This window comes from Conger conger, chromosome 19 (genome assembly GCF_963514075.1).
Source record: "Conger conger chromosome 19, fConCon1.1, whole genome shotgun sequence".
Lineage (NCBI taxonomy): Eukaryota > Metazoa > Chordata > Actinopteri > Anguilliformes > Congridae > Conger > Conger conger.
Genome location: NC_083778.1, coordinates 13,381,406 through 13,397,339, shown reverse-complemented (window position 1 = coordinate 13,397,339; position 15,934 = coordinate 13,381,406). Strand labels below are relative to the sequence as shown.

General features: G+C 50.7%; 1 protein-coding gene across 1 annotated transcript in view; it reads right to left on the bottom strand.

Moving 5' to 3' along the window:
- Positions 1-500: 500 nt before the first annotated feature.
- LOC133119039 (fibulin-1-like) overlaps positions 501-15,934 on the bottom strand; it is a 37,321-nt gene continuing 21,887 nt past the window's right edge. Inside the window, exons 15-17 of the mRNA XM_061229425.1 lie at positions 11,374-11,519; positions 10,369-10,503; positions 501-1,311 (exon numbers count right to left, since the gene is read on the bottom strand). Of these exons, the coding sequence (XP_061085409.1) occupies positions 1,172-1,311; positions 10,369-10,503; positions 11,374-11,519 (421 nt within the window). The 3' untranslated portion in view covers positions 501-1,171. The remainder of the gene's footprint in view (positions 1,312-10,368; positions 10,504-11,373; positions 11,520-15,934) is intronic.

Genomic DNA, 15,934 nt, shown 5'->3' with positions numbered 1-15,934 from the left:
CCGCAGCACTTAGCGTCCCGCGGTTTGTGTCATTGCAGACATCTGCTGGGTTGAGTTGGCAGCGTTTCCCCTTTACTTTCAGGGAAAGATGAGCAATGTCTTGGATTCCGTCGCGTTTTTTTGACAAGCGGATCACGCGGAGACGTCCCGGCTCAATGTGTGACAAAAAAGCGCGCCCGCAGTCGTCCGTTTCAGCGTCGATTGACGGACAGCTAAATTAATCAACCGAGCTTCCTTTCCGTAATCGCCGTTTATTGTTCTATCTGTGGGTTGTTTCGAGGTGACCCGCAAGGGGGAAACATTGTTATTGGCTCATTTAGGTTACTGCGACGCCTCGACGTAAAACGTGTTGGCGGAATTGCGTGACGCTGAATCCGCGGCCTAACGGCAAGTGTATCGGGATCGGCACAACAGCAGGCCAAGCCAAGACTGTGTGCTGTTAATTTAATGTGTGGCTTAATTCCTCACTCAGCCGAGTCACATATAAAAATACCACACTATTAAAAATGTCAAATAGTTTATTTAATAACATCATCAGGCATAAATTGTGATACATTTGAAACAGGAACGCAAGTATGCGCACAGAGGCTCAGCCAGAAGACATTACACACAATCAAACTGTTTATTCACTCTTATTTCTGCTGCCATTTTGTGCCTCTGCTTCTCTTTTGGATTCACATCAAGTCATCACATTCTGGACCTCGAGACACAGAAGCCTGTTTCTTCACACACTTGTTCTTGTGTTTGCCTTTTTCAAACACTCGTATATACACCGAGTTCGCTCCGAAAAAGGCTTTCGCTGCAGTGGCAAAGTGCTCAAGACTTAGCTTGACATTAATGGGTGGGAGAGCCATGCAGTGCAAAAAAAACAAAAAAACAAATGCAGCCAAAAAAAGTGATCTCCTTACACCCTTACAAAGATACTCTTTTGTCCTGCACGGGCTAACTCAACCCATCACTAATCGGGCGCTAATAGGCACTAGATGACAAAGCAGTGGGGCTAACCTTACGTAGCGTGTACCTTCAGTGTGCCTAAATAGAAAACATTCTTCATTAACAGGTACCCCCCTCCTGCTGCTTGTGAAGGGGGTAGGTGTGTTTGGGTTGGTCAGTAGAGGGTTGTGGGATGGATTAAAGGGGGGGGGTGGGGGGTGGGGGGGATGTGTTTTCTTCAGAACCAGAACTCGGACACGATGACGTGGACGTTAACGATGTTGCGGTGCGAGACGACGCCGGACACCATGTAGTTCATGGCCAGCCTCAGGACGGTGGACTTGGGCCCGGTGATGGGCTTCACCTGCCGCACCACGCCTGCCGGAGACACAGAGGGACGGGCCGTTAGAGCAGGGCATGATGGGAAGGGTCCGGGGGCCTCCGCAGCGCCGGTCCGCTCGACGCTGCACAGCGCTCGTCTGTGACTCCCTCAAACGACCGTGACACAGTTTCTCCCAGATTGTGAAATTCAAACTCAAACACACAAGCGTTAGGGTCTGTAGCAGAAGCCACCGTGAAACATAAACACGCAGCTGTTGATCGTCGCAAGCTTTTCTAACGAGTATTCGGTTAGTGTGATATACGGACAGATTGCTGACACTTTTCGGGAAATCTGGCTTTTGTTTCTTCCATCTCCCGGTGTCCCAACCCCCCCCCCCCGCTCCCCCGCCCTCTTCCCCGCCCCGGAGTGCACGAGACACCCTACATCATCGTTATGTGGGGAAAACAAACCATAACCAAGACCAAGAATTACCAAATGCTCAAAGAATTTGTTGGAAGCCCCTTTTTTTTTTTTAAGTGAACATGCGATTACACAGAAAGAAGAAATCCTCCTGTTTATACAGGCTGTCAGAGGCCCTTCTTCTCCCGGGAGCGGCGGTGACACTTTAACTTGGGCCTGTTTGAACAGCCATCGCCAGAGTGCAATCAGCCAGCACAATCGCTGCACTGTCTCCGTACTCCTCCATCCTCTCTCTCTCTCTCACACACACACACACACTACATTCTCTCCCTCTTTCTCTCTCTCCCTCTCTCTCTCTCACACACACACATTCTCTCTCTCTCTTTCTCTCACACACATTATTCTCTCTCTCTCACACACACATTCTCTCCCTCTCTCTTTCTCTCTCTCCCTCCCTCCCTCCCTCCCTCCCTTTGCATGCTCTGTTGCTTCACAGGTTGGGGAAAAACAGTTCCTTGGCTCCAGTGAGGTACACCTCTGTAATAAATATTAAAGTAATATTAAAGCAGTCGTCAGTCTAGAACAGAGCCAACTAAAGGCGTGAGCATAATGGTAAAAAAAAAAGAAGAAAAAAAGAAAAAAAAAGAAAAAAAAAGGAGATAAGACCCACACACACTCAAACTCAAACTCCTCGTGGAAAAACCCCCCCAAGAAGCAAGCAGATGGGTGACACTGAAACGACCAGCTCCAGAAATCAGCCAGGTGAGCTCGTCTGGACCGGGCAAGGAGGCCCGACGGAGGGGGGTGGGGGGGGGGATTGTGGGGGGCCCAGGATACCCTCTCCGTCTGGATAAACCAGTCCCATCTGTCCCGAAAGCCGGGAGATGCTGCAGTCACGCCACACAGCGAGAGCTCGTGTCCACATCCCCGCCTGTTTAAATCTTTACATTTTTTTTCGGTGAGCCCCTCGTTACCGGACCGCCGTGGCATTGCCACCGGATCGCCACGGCGATAAGAGCCCACCGGGACGGGACGGGGCCCAGCGCCGGGGGTTGCCACTTGTTTTCGTGTGTTGGGTTTCTGTTGCGTAGGGACACTCGGCAGCAGGGTAAACCAGCGCGGTCTTGTATTGTTTCCAAACTATGAGCGGCATTAAAGAGGAAACTTTGCGTGAACTTACAAGCGACTGCAATAACATTTCGGAGAAAAAAAAAAAAAAAAAAAAGACACGGAAAAATGAATTACTTCTGCATTCGAGAAATGATTTTCATCGCCGGTGATTGGAGGTGCTGTGTTAAGCCGCAGAGGATATTTCTGATCAGTTCAGCAGACGTGCGCTATTTCCCTCAGTGGCTTTCCTTAAGAAGCAAAAATGTAATCCTGCACTGAATACAATGCAAATACCAGTTGAGACAGTCTACTAAAGATCACAACAGTTAAAATCAGCACGTTTTTCAAAATCCTGTCTAGAACTACCCAAATGAATCACAAGATTAATAGACCAAAGTCTAATAGACCATGTCTATTTTGGAGATACCCCCACAGGTTTGAGGGATAATTAAAGAATAAAGGAGGGTTTCCGATTTTCCAAAAGAAGGGTTCTGTGGACACAGGATTTCTCTAAATGTGACATGGTCCTGACTGCCGGATTTCCATAATGTGAGGTCTAAGCACCCCCAAGAGAGTGTGCCAGTATTGCATGCAGAGCCCTCTTGTGGCCATTGCTGTTAAACACATCCAAGTGCAGAACACCAGGGGCTTTTTTCACAAAGCAGGATAACAGGAGTTAGCTGAATAACTGCGCCGAGTAAAACAGCTCTTTTTACTGCAGTCCGTGTTCCAGCTTTGGGAGGGTTCCGGGTTTTCAGGTTTTACTCAGGGCAGTTATCTGGGTAATTCAGTAAGCCTGCTTCATGATACAGGGCCCAGCACCAGTGCCAATTACTGGACTCCTGGAATGGAAACAGTCTGATACAGATTTCAATGGCAGGGTGACGTGCACCCCCTTAACCCAGAGAGCGGGCGGTATGACCTGTCAAACGCACTAACAGCACCGAGGGACGACGACTGCAGACCCTAGAACTCTTTCCGCAAACGGACACAAATGCTACAGTCCCCGCAAATGGGAATCACAAGTGCGGGACAGAAATTCAACCCAGAACACAGAAGAAAAAAAAAAAAAAAAACGACTCTCCGTTAAACACAGGCACGATGGGACAGTTATCCTGGGGTTGGAGACATCTTTCCCAGGTAGGGGAACAACATAAAGGAAAAATTCTAAATCTTTCCGCGGAATAATATTGGATCAGTGGACCGATTCCACAGAATACACACAAAGAACTCTAGGACAAGCTGACCCTGGCTGGTAAACATGGACCACCGCCCCACCCCACATGAGAACTTCCCTGGTACCCCTCTCGTGAACCTGAATCGGGGGACAGTGACCTCACAGTCTCCCTCCCGGATCAAACGTGCGGCCGGGGGGGGGGGGGGAGCCCGCACTCTCCTGCATTCCGCAGCCGGCGAGGAGAAAATAGCTCTGAAAACGCTCGAGGCAAAAAAAAAAAAACACACACTGCCACAAAACAAAACTAAACCCGTGCCAGCGTGCATTTGTCATCCTTCCCCCGGACCGGGCCGGGCCGCGATCCTGAAGGGCTGCAAGTAAACAGTGCAATTTCTGTTTTTTTTTTTTTTTTTATGGTCGCGCGAGGCCCGGAGAGGAAGTGTACGACAAAGTCCAAAATGAACGGTTTTGACACCAGAACAAATCAAAAAAACACACTGGCCCCGGCCGCAGTGCGCAGTAATGACAACCCTGCGCCACGCTACACGCTCAGGGTAATCTCAGGGTAATAAAGGGCTGAACCGGGCTTGCAGTGAGGGGTGCGCCCCGTTCCAGTTCCTCCCGAGAGAGAGAGACCGCGCGGTGCGCTCACCTCCTGGGATGACGGGGGTCACGGGGGGTCAGAGTCCTTTCTTGTGTGTTTTGGGCACCCGCTCTGTTCCTTTTCCACGGGGGCCCTGTTTGGATAACTGGGCCTTCCCTCCCACACCACACCACGGGGGAGGCAAGCTACGCAAGGCCTCTCCAAAGGGCAGCTGAGCGGGTCTGGCATTTTAAGGTCAATTAGCAATGATGGACAATTATAGCGCGATGATATATAACTCGTGGATCCTAGCACATTGGGTATTGCCGCACTGACCAAGGACCGTGATGACCACAAGTGGACAAGAATATCTGGGGTGAAATCGGTAAGCAGTGAGGTTTTTGTGTGATGAGCGCAGAAGATGGTGGTATTTATTTGAATGTTGAATGTCAAAGTTGGATTTCCAATTTTTTTTTGCAGAACATTGACCCCATGACAAGTTGACCTACCTTCGGAGGTGGCATCTACAGCTCAGCATCGGTAAGACAGTAACAGCAGCATACCATCTCAGCAACAGGGAAGCTAAGAGGGAACTGGAGGTGCGCATCGACAACAAACGCCTGGAGTTTCAGCAAGCCCCGAAGTACCTCGGCGTGCATCTGGATCGGACACTGTCCTTCAAACAACATCTTGAAGAAGTTAAGGCCAAGGTAACTTCAAGGGTCTCGCTGATCCGTCGCCTCGCCAGCACGACCAGGGGAGCCTCCGCTAAGACGCTACGTATATCTACCCAGGCCCTGGTCTTTTCTGCAGCGGAATACTGCGCCCCAGCTTGGAGCAGGAGCCCGCATGCGAGAAAGGTGGATGTGGCTATTAACAACGCCCTCCGGATCATAACTGGATGCCTGAAACCTACCCCTGTCTTCCTCTGGCCAGTCCTTGCGTGAATCGCTCCGGCCGGTCTCCGGCGGGAGGCTGCCACCCTCGCACTGGCAAGAAAGGCACAGAAACACGACTGGCACATCCTGCATAACACCACAACGACAGCAGCTCCTCGAAGTAGACTCAAGTCCCGCCACCCCTACAACAAGGCGGCACAAGAGATGCTTCACTCTGTCCCTCAGGACCTGTCCAGAAATGCATGGCTGGTGGCAGCTTGGAAGCAGGAGTGGGAGATGGCCGGGCCCACCCGCATCCACGGCTACATCTGGGACCCGGGAGGTGGTGCCATAGGAGGAGATGACCTACCACGCCGGCAATGGACCTTATTGAACCGTCTACGAACTGGGGTCGGTCGCTTTAAATCATCTATGAAGAAGTGGGGCCTGGCAGACAGCGCTGCATGCGAGTGCGGCGAGCCTGAGCAGACTGCCGAACACATAATTACCACCTGCCCCCTATACAGACCACCCTCGGAAGCCAGCCTCTTTGACGTAGGACCAGAGACAAGGGCATGGCTGCACGACATCGAGTTGGACCTCTGATGTTACACGAAAGAAGAAGAAGTTGAAGTCAATGCCTTGAATATACTGCGTTGCAAAAAAACTAGGATTAGGTTCAACCACTGTGCCGTCACTTGGTTTTAAAACTTTGCAGAGGCTTTTGCTGAATTAAAATTTATTTGCGACAAACATCCATCTCACCCCCCCCAGCCTGCTAAAAAGGGAGCGTGCACAAAACCAAGTGTAAGGCCCAGGAAAACTATTTCTCCTCCACTTCAACTGGCTTCAACCCTTGAAGGCGCAAGATCACAAATACGTGGTTAGAATGCTCTTCGCGTTGTCATGGCGATGTAGCGATCACCACTGGCGACCGAGAGCAGTGGCGTTGGGGAACCCCTCCTCCTGAAACGGGTTAAACGGGCCCGGCGTGTCCCACCCGCGATATCGGGCCGCGTGACGCAGCGCGGCTGTTCTGCCAGACCACCCTGGGAGGCCGCTGGTCGCAGTGCGCGGAATAAGCCCTCCCGATTATCTCCCGTAATCCCGCACTTGACGAGCGCAGATTCCTCGCGGGTTCGGGGGGGGGGGGATTTGCAGCGTCTCACGAAATGTCACGGCGTGGACGAGCGTCCTCTTTAGGAGCCTCCGGCTCCAGCGCCCGTCACCGAACGCCCTTTCCCAATGTGGCGTCGCCGGTGTTGAGGTGGGGCGGGGTGGACCGACCGTGTACAGGTGTCAAGCTGCCAAGTCCTGCTGCATCGGCCGCACTCTGAGAAACCCCCCAGACCAGTTAACGTGGAAGGCCTAAATTCCGCTCGGGGGCTGCGGAGGGGGGTGGGCGGCAGGATTTGGCGGGACCACAGAGGGGATGCGTTCTACGCGCGGCGTTTCTCCGTGACTTTTTCCGCTCAAACGCAAATTACATCACAGAGCCGTCCCGACGGCAGTGTGGCCGGCGCTGACCGCGAACGCATACCGTCGTCTGAGCGTCTCGAACAGCAGGGGGACCGCTGTTTCCCTTTCCCTTGCCTGCTGCTCCCTCTTCTGTTTGAAGACCAGGGTCCAAGCTGCATCAGAACCAGGCTGGAACCAGGGTCCACACTGCCCCAGGACCAGGCTGGAACCAGGGTCCATACTGCCCCAGAACCAAGCTGGGACCAGGATCCACACTGCTCAAGGACCAGGCTGGAACCAGGGTCCACACTGCCCCAGGACCAGGCTGGAACCAGGATCCACACTGCCCCAGGACCAGGCTGGAACCAGGGTCCATACTGCCCCAGAACCAAGCTGGGACCAGGATCCACACTGCTCAAGGACCAGGCTGGAACCAGGGTCCACACTGCCCCAGGACCAGGCAGTAGCCTGCAGGACCATGCTGGAACCAGGATCCACACTGCCCCAGGACCAGGCTGTAGCCTGCAGGACCGGGCCGGGACCAGGCCTGTATGGGGCGCTGAATAATTCCCCTGCAGACTTTTTGGCCAGCGGTGGCTCTTCCTCTTGTCGTTCCAATCCCATGAATCCTCGACTCAGTGTCAGCCCTGGAGAAGCCTCAGTCTCTGTGGGCTTGTGGGGACAGTGACATGAGCTCATCCGAGTTAAACTGGGAAACATTTGGATGGAGATGATAAAAAAAATAAAAATAAAATGTTCCTTGATGTACTCAATCTCTGGGGAGAGTGTGAACTCAAACACAAGGCTCGTGGCGGTGCAGGATGATAGCTGTTCCCGGTTCACAAGGGGGGGGGAAACACCTCGACCACCTGGACCGAACGCACGACGGAAATAGCTGCCGCTGTTTTCAGTGCGGGAGCGGCGAAAAAAAAAATACAAAATTTCATCATCAGTGCCAAAAACATCAACTCTGTTATCGTAACCGAGCAAACAACCGCCGTCAGTCCGCCGTAACGGCGGGTGACAGTTGGTGAGTAATGCGGACCTCCCTTGTTTGTCTTTCCAAATAATGTATTTGATGGGCGCCGTGTTCAATCACAGGTATGAGAGAAATGTTTTCTTTGAGTTCACAATGTTAGAGGCCAGGGACTGAGAAGAAATAAGGCCAAAGATTATTATTATTATTATTACTATTATTACTAATACAACCACGACTACTACTAGAGGTCGCCCACCCAGCCACCCCAAAACTCTTGCTCTGTGCTTTTCTGGTCGATGCTGAATAAACAATAAGCCGATTAATGACAGGGTACACCGGGAACAATGAAGATACGCCCCAAATATTCCCCTGATGCTTTGTGTGGAAAAGTTGTTTAAAATAAAAAGTTAATAAAAAAATAGAGTATTTAAAGGGTAATTATACGGTTTGTATGACGACGTAATGTGAAACGCATTAACCCATCCAGACATTTATGAAATAACATCATTTTGGCATAAAGAACTGGTAGAAAAGCGTGTTTCTGCTGCCGATAAAGTGAGACTGCCCTTTTCGAGGTGCCTCTGCGACGTCAAGATATCGAGTCTTGAAATTGTTGATGGACAGTAATTGATTTCAATAGAGAATAAAGTTCTGGTTCTTTTACATTACATTATTGGCATTTGGCAGACGCTCTTATCCAGAGCGACGTACAGTTGATTTGACTAAGCAGGAGACAATCCTCCCCTGGAGCAATGCAGGGTTAAGGGCCTTGCTCAAGGGCCCAACGGCAGTGCGGATCTTATTGTGGCTACACCGGGATTAGAACCACTGACCTTGCGTGTCCCAGTCAACCACTACGCTACAGGTTCTTAGTTTAAGCACAACAACGACAATGGCCTTCCCCAGCAGTGCTAACCACCACCACCACCGACCGCCGGTCTGGCCGGGGAGCCGTGAAGTTTCGGGTGGGCACGGGGGGATGCCACGCGGCCCCCACAGCTGTGTGCCAGCTGGACACGGCGGGACCGTGGGGCCACCGGGGGGGGGGGGGGCGGGGGCGATGCGGGTGTCGGGGGCCTCCTCGGCTCCGCTTCGCCGCGCCGGAGCTGCGTCCAATCAGATCCGACCGCTTTCATGTGACATTCATCACAACAAAGGCGGCGGCCGCGTTTCATGTGGTTCCCCGCGCGACTCGACCGCTCCAGTGTAAGTGGAGACGCTGGAGGCGGGGGGGGGGGGGGGCGGGGGGCTGGGGGTCGGCGGGATTTGTGACAATGCAGCCGACCACATGAAGCGCGCCGGGCAGGGCGGCTTCCGCGCGAGCAGACGCTCTCGTTTCGGGGGGGGGGGCGGATGACATCAGTGCGGCCTTCTGGGAGGCGGTGAGAGTTTTAAGGTCCGGCACGGGGCAGGCGGTCAGCCGGAGAGAACTGGGGAGCTCCGCTGATCATTTGAATTAGCAACCCAAATGAGGGTAATTATACACATATTCATTCAGACACAGTTCTCATCTCCTGTTCCCTACGCTTCAGACAATGTCTAGCTCTAATGAGCCCCAAACACCCAGTTTCCTGAATCAAACTCACACTCTGGCAACATCAGAGATTCATGTGTCATCCTGCTCCTTCGGCAAAGACCCACGCGGATACACACATACAGATGGACACACACAGACGGACACACACGGACGGACACACACGGACAGACACACACAGTGCTGTTGATGAGACTCAGGGTAAGAATGAAAGGCAATGTCATACATGTGCAGTTTTTCACACGATCAATGTAAATCATACAGTACACACACACACACACACACACACACACACACACACACTCACACACACACGCCAACACTCTTTCTGGAAGACAAACAAACTTACTGTGCACTCAGGCGCGCACACACGCAAACACACACACACACACACGCAATCTTCCCCATGGGCAAGCACACTTACACACACACACATACTGTGCAGTACACACACACACACACACGGATAACAAAAACATGGTGGCCATTGAATGAATGGCACTGCAAGCTGACATTAAAGGCGAAAACCACACCACACATTCGCTGGATGAAATCCTCCCCTGGTCCCAAAGGCCCAACACTCGGACTGGGCTTTTCCTGGGAAGACAGCATGCAAAGGCAAGGCAAAGAGAACGCACAGGCCAATGCCAACAGGGAGCGGACTCCAACAGGAACATGGTAAACGCGCTCAATTCACACAAACATCCGAGGCAGGAAACTTCATCTTCCTTCAAACGGCTGTTTCTCGTCCCTCCCCGGCGACATATGCCTTTGGTTTGCGAATAAGGGGAGGTTTCGTAATGCGAAATTAGGTCAGAAAACCGCTTCTTTGTCTGCGACCGAATTTGATTCCCGGCAGGCGAGGAACGAGGGGGGGGGGGAGGGCGTGACGCCCGGTCGAGATTCACGGTCCCCGCCGTTGCGGCTCGGCCGGAGGCCTGGGACGGCCGGGTGGCGGGCGAACGGTCGCTCACCCACGATCATCCCGTGCTCCGTGCGCTTGATGATGTCGAAGGCGCCCTGAATGTTCCCGTCCAGGATCTCGAAGATGATGTCGGTCTCCTGGGTGAGGGCCGGAGACGGAGGCACGGCCCTCAGGAACACGATCTCTGTTCGGAGACAAAGAAACAAGACGCTTTCGTTCAGGACCCATTTCAGTATTTGCGGTTTAATTTCTTGGCCAGACGTTGGGCCAATTTAGAGCAGCAAAAAAAAAAAAAAAAAAAAAAAAAAAAAAAAAAACACTAAAATTAAAGGAGGCATGAATTCGGTTTTTATTTGACAAAACCACCGTTCGGAGAAGGATTTGCGGAAGAGGACATGGTGGCGACTTGTTATAAAACAATGGCGTTCTTTAGGGCCTATAAATCCTTAACAGGCTTGTAACGGCTTTGTGGGAAGCTGAGAGAATCGCTGGGTTAAACATGAGACAGTACAGAGCATGATATGCACAATACTGCACTGCAGCTTCTGAATGTCTCAGGGAGAGCTTACTCAAATGAGCAAACTATTTAAATCAAGCACAGCTCCTCCCAGTGAAAAGACCTGAGAAATTGAGGACACTGTGGAAAACTCAAAAATTAATTGTGCATATTTAGTATTTCTTTGCAACCTCAACTAGTTTGGTATAGATTCAAAAAGGATGTGAACCTTACAAAAAGAGTTAATCAGAGATTAACCGGGTAGATGTTTTGCTTCCATCCCACCACTCCCAAAAATCTCGGGCATTCGGAGTAGCAATGGAAGTTTCCCTTGCTGCATTACAGTCCATGAATACTCAGGAAAGTAACTGCTATTCCCCAAGGACTTTCCGATGTCACTTCATGTCAAAACACTAACAATGTCAGACACACCCCGTTTTGAGAATGTCACAAATTAGACAAGGACGTGCCAGGAAAGTGACAGCAATGCTATTTTAATACTGTAATTGTGGAAAATGATTATTTTTTTAATAATATCGGAGACCCAGCACGCCCTACCTTCGAGCACCCTCTCCTCGCGGAAGGTGGGCAGGGAGATGACGGTGTGGGAGATGGAGTGGACCGGATCCAGGATGCAGCTGATGTTGTGGGGCAGGCAGGACTTGACACAGCGGACGGTGTCCGTCCGGCTGATCTGGGGCCTGCTGAGGGAACGCAAAACAGCGGTTTCTAGCCTCGGAAAACCGGCGAGCGGGAACGCCAACGGACAAACGCCCTGTGAGCCCCGACACAACCGGAGGACAACGGGAACAAACAGGACATACAATGCAAAAAAAGCAAATGTTTTTGTCATATTATTGAGACTTAAAATCCTATTACCATTACTTTTTTGCTATGAATGCCAATGAGGCAAGTCAGTTTTGCTGGAGATGTGCAGAATTTGTAACAGAATTTGCCAAGCAAACAGTAGCTTAAAACAAACTAATATTTTCTACTTCAGAGAGAAAAAATACAAAGATCTTAACTCCGACGAGACGAAGACTAAAGCACTTGTTTAAGACAGTATTTTTACATTGAAGCGCAACAAACAGTGAAACTGCAATCAAATGAAAGGGCTCACCAGGAAAATAGCATCTGGGGGGGAAAAAAAGAGGCAAATTAGACGCTGTGATTCTCGTGAAACAATGTATTGGAAAATAAAATAATTGTAAAAACAGCGCGAAGTCAAAAAACTGCACTGCAAGGCTTCCGAGTACCATTCATGGTTTTCATATTTGCAATTCTGAAGAAGTGAAATACTACTGCAAAATAAATTTGATCTACAGTTCCGGACAAGAAAACACTTTTGATTTGTCGACCGTCCCAGACCTGGAACCCATAATCCCCTTGGGACGGATTTACAGGCGAGGGGTTTATGAAAGTCCCTAAATTCTGAGAAGGAATAAAGACACAAGCAGAGAAATCCCCCCCCCACCACCACCATCCTTCAAAGCAGTCCTAGACGGATTATTTAAGGTTTTGTTTCTTTCATTACCAGATCAGTGCAGCCCAGGAACCAGGAGACTTCCCCACCTGTGTATTAACCTGAATGTATCCCACCTCACAATAAGGTTTATGAGTTGCCATTAACAAATGTAGTGGTAATACATTAATTAATTCATCCATTATCTTAACCCGCTTATCCTGAACAGGGTCGCAGGGGGGCTGGAGCCTATCCCATCATACATTGGGGCGAAAGGCAGGAATACACCTTGGACAGGTCACCAGTTCATCGCAGGGCACCCACACCGTTCACTCATACCCACGGGCAATTTAGACTCTCCTATCAGCCTAACCTGCATGTCTTTGGACTGTGGGAGGAAACCGACACAAAAACAGGGAAGAACATGCAAAGAGGCCCCGGCCGACCGGGATTCGAGCCCAGGACCTCCTTGCTGTGAGGCGGCAGTGCTACCCACTGCACCATCCATACCACTGTAGTAATAATAATGACGGTCAAATTAATTAAGCAAGAAATTAACTTTTAATTTGTTAATGCGGTTGTTAATAACTAACTAACGTATTTGTTACATGGAATTTATACATTGGCAAACCATTGGATTAACTTAGAATTAGTTAACCATGAACAAATACATTAACTGACTTTTTCATTCCACTATGAATTGTCAATGACTAATGTAGTTTAATGACGCACAAACACATAACAGAGCTGCACAGACTAACTTCTCCGTAGTCGTAGGTTGACAGCTACATTAGCTCATGCCAATTCGTAGAAACCTTATTGTAAAGCAGGGCTGCCCAACCCTGTTCCTGGAGATCTACCGTCCAGTAGGTTTTCACTCCAGCCCTAATTTGGCGAACCCGATTCTACTAATTAGCAGCTCAATAAGATCTCCAGCTGTCTTTGTCAGGGTTGGAGTGAACACCTACGGGACGGTAAGATCTCCAGGACCGGGGCTGGGCAGCCCTGTAATGTAAAAAGTGTTACGTCTGCAGCTCTCCAGTCTGAAGTATCAATCCGGGCCCGTACTCATAAATCATACTCAAGAGTAGGATTTTGGGATCAGAAAAATAAACCTATCCTCCATGAGCTCTTACTGTACTCCTAACTCCATGATGGCTTGGATGAATAATGGGCCCAGGGTTTATTGCAATACACAGGGACGGAGCTCTCGCAACGATACAGGACCTGAGGCTGAGGACAAATTGGGCCGGAGTTTTCCGGAACCTTCCATAAAGAGGAGATTATGACCTGGCCTAGTTCCTTCGGCGTTGCCAGGAGTAACTGCGTTGTGGGTGGGGGAGTGATGCATGAGTGAGCTGGTGGTCGGAGCTGGGGGGGTTGGAGGGGTGCAGGGTTTTTTTTTTTTTGGGGGGGGGGGGAGTGGCTGTTGAAGGAAGCACTGGCAGCCTCAACCTCAAACAAAATTGTCCTGCTGGTTCTATGTGAACCAGGGGCAGAAATTGACAAACTGCTTTGCGAAACAATGACTTCAGGGCAATCAGGCATAAGCAGTCTTATCGGAAAAGGAGTTACAACGCAGCTTATGTGCTGCACATTTAGTGCCAATCCTTTTCTGGGCATTAGGGCTCCGTCCCCTGCTTCGAGCCCGCTTTCGGGGAGAAAGGGTGCCCCTGACATCAAGTCAGGCCGCGGTCTCGGCAGGGGCTTGTAATTAGAAATTTACTGGGCCGGTCCAAATTTCACTCCGGTCAGGGCCAAAAGCCGCAAAACGTTCCTCTAGTTTCCGAGACCGCGACTACTGCGCGGCGCAGAGCAGCCGGTGCGAGCCGAGCGACTCAAATTTACGAGGGAACAGCGGCGCCCCCCCCGCCCCGAAAGGCTACTCGCGAGGGTAATGACATCAAAGCAGGGGGGGGGGGCAAGCAAGTGGAAGTCTAATTACCCCCAGAGTTTCTTTACAAGCCTTCCTGCCCCTCCCCGCCCCTCCTCATTCACGGGCGCTTACGTGGGCCCCTCCACAGACCCAAACCGAATACCAGACCGCAAAGAAAAACAGGTCTTCCAGTCCACTACGTTTTTTTTTTATTATTATTATTTATAGTCTGCACGTTGATAACGCCCCAAAACAAACACAGAGGGATATCATTCATGTTCAGGCCGGCCATGTTGCCCCGCCACAAAGTAGTGAGGTCCACCAGCCAGGACCCCCTTTCCCCATAACTCAAGGTCAGAATGTAAAAAAAAAAAAAAAAGTAAAGTAAAAGAACACCGTGTTATGTTATTTGGAGAGATCCCCACCACATCCACCCAACCGAGGGCAGTGCATCCGTGTTCCTCTGCCGGTTCAGCTTGGGCCCCCCCGGGGGGGGGGCTGGGCAAGTCGTGAATTCGCGATTATTTAAAAGCCGCATTTAAAAGCCGGCTTCCGCGTGTCCTCGCACGGTCTTCCGCCATTGGTTGGACTGCGCTGTCATGCCAACGGGGGAGCCAATTGCAGCCCTGCAAGGCCGCCCCGTAATGTGAGCTTGGCGAGTGCTTCCGAGCGTTGTGTAAGCACGGTTTATACATACAAAAATGAACAAGTAAGGAAAACTGTGAAGAATATAATTTTGATACAGGACAATATCGCTCGTCCAATTCATTTAATTTCAAAATAATTCCAAAAGACGAAGACAAAAATGAAAACAAAAATACATTGGTAATATTGTCAGATCGCAGTAAGTATCACATCACACAGGACACAGACAGAACTAGTCATGCTACAAACCAAAGCAGAGCCAGAGGAGCGCCTGATTGGCCGAAACGAGCTCTCTGGGCCACGACAAATAATTATGATCTACTCGAGAGCAACAGGACTGGCAGCAAACATTCTGAGGAGCAGCAACGGTAAACTTGGCTAAACCGTGGGGGAATTCATCCCGATCGATTGATTACCTGCTATTGTGCTTTTCAGGGACCGCCAGGGATTTAGAAACAAACACCTCACCTCACCTCTGACGTCATCGCACCCCCTCTGGGCTCTATGGAAAACAGCCATTTTACACCAGGGTGCCAAGCCCAGTGCATTGGCACAGATCCATGCAAAACAAGCCACGGAATAGCAAGGGGAGGGAGGAAAAAAACAAAAAAAAACACCAGTGTGAACGGTGAGGAAACTGGATTTCAGAGAATGCGGGTCTCAGATGCTGTGCAGATATTGGTAGCTTTTCGGGTGAAGGAGAAGCGTCGTAATGCGGTGAATGCATTTGAAATGTTATCCGTTTTAACGGCGTCCATTTTAGGTTCCTTCCTGTCTTTTACACATTCTACGCACCCCATCATTTTCTATTCTATCCAATGCGTCCAGGACTAATTGTTGGTTTTGTCCCACTGCTGCGAAATCCTGCCTCAATTTGGGAGCCTCCCATCACTCGTAACCCCTACGAGATCTTCCAAAAAGCGTACAGCTGTTTCCGTTACCCCTCAAACCCCCAGCCGAGCTACGGGGGGCCAGGGCACTGGACGATGTACAGCTGGCAACCGGCTCTCCTCCCAGGGCAACACTAATGCCAGCTCTGCCCCGGTCCGTAGGCCTCACGGCCACACATGGCACCGCCGTGTGGAGAGGGCTGATGAATAGACGCTTAGACACCGCCAGAGCCCGGCCTGGGTGAC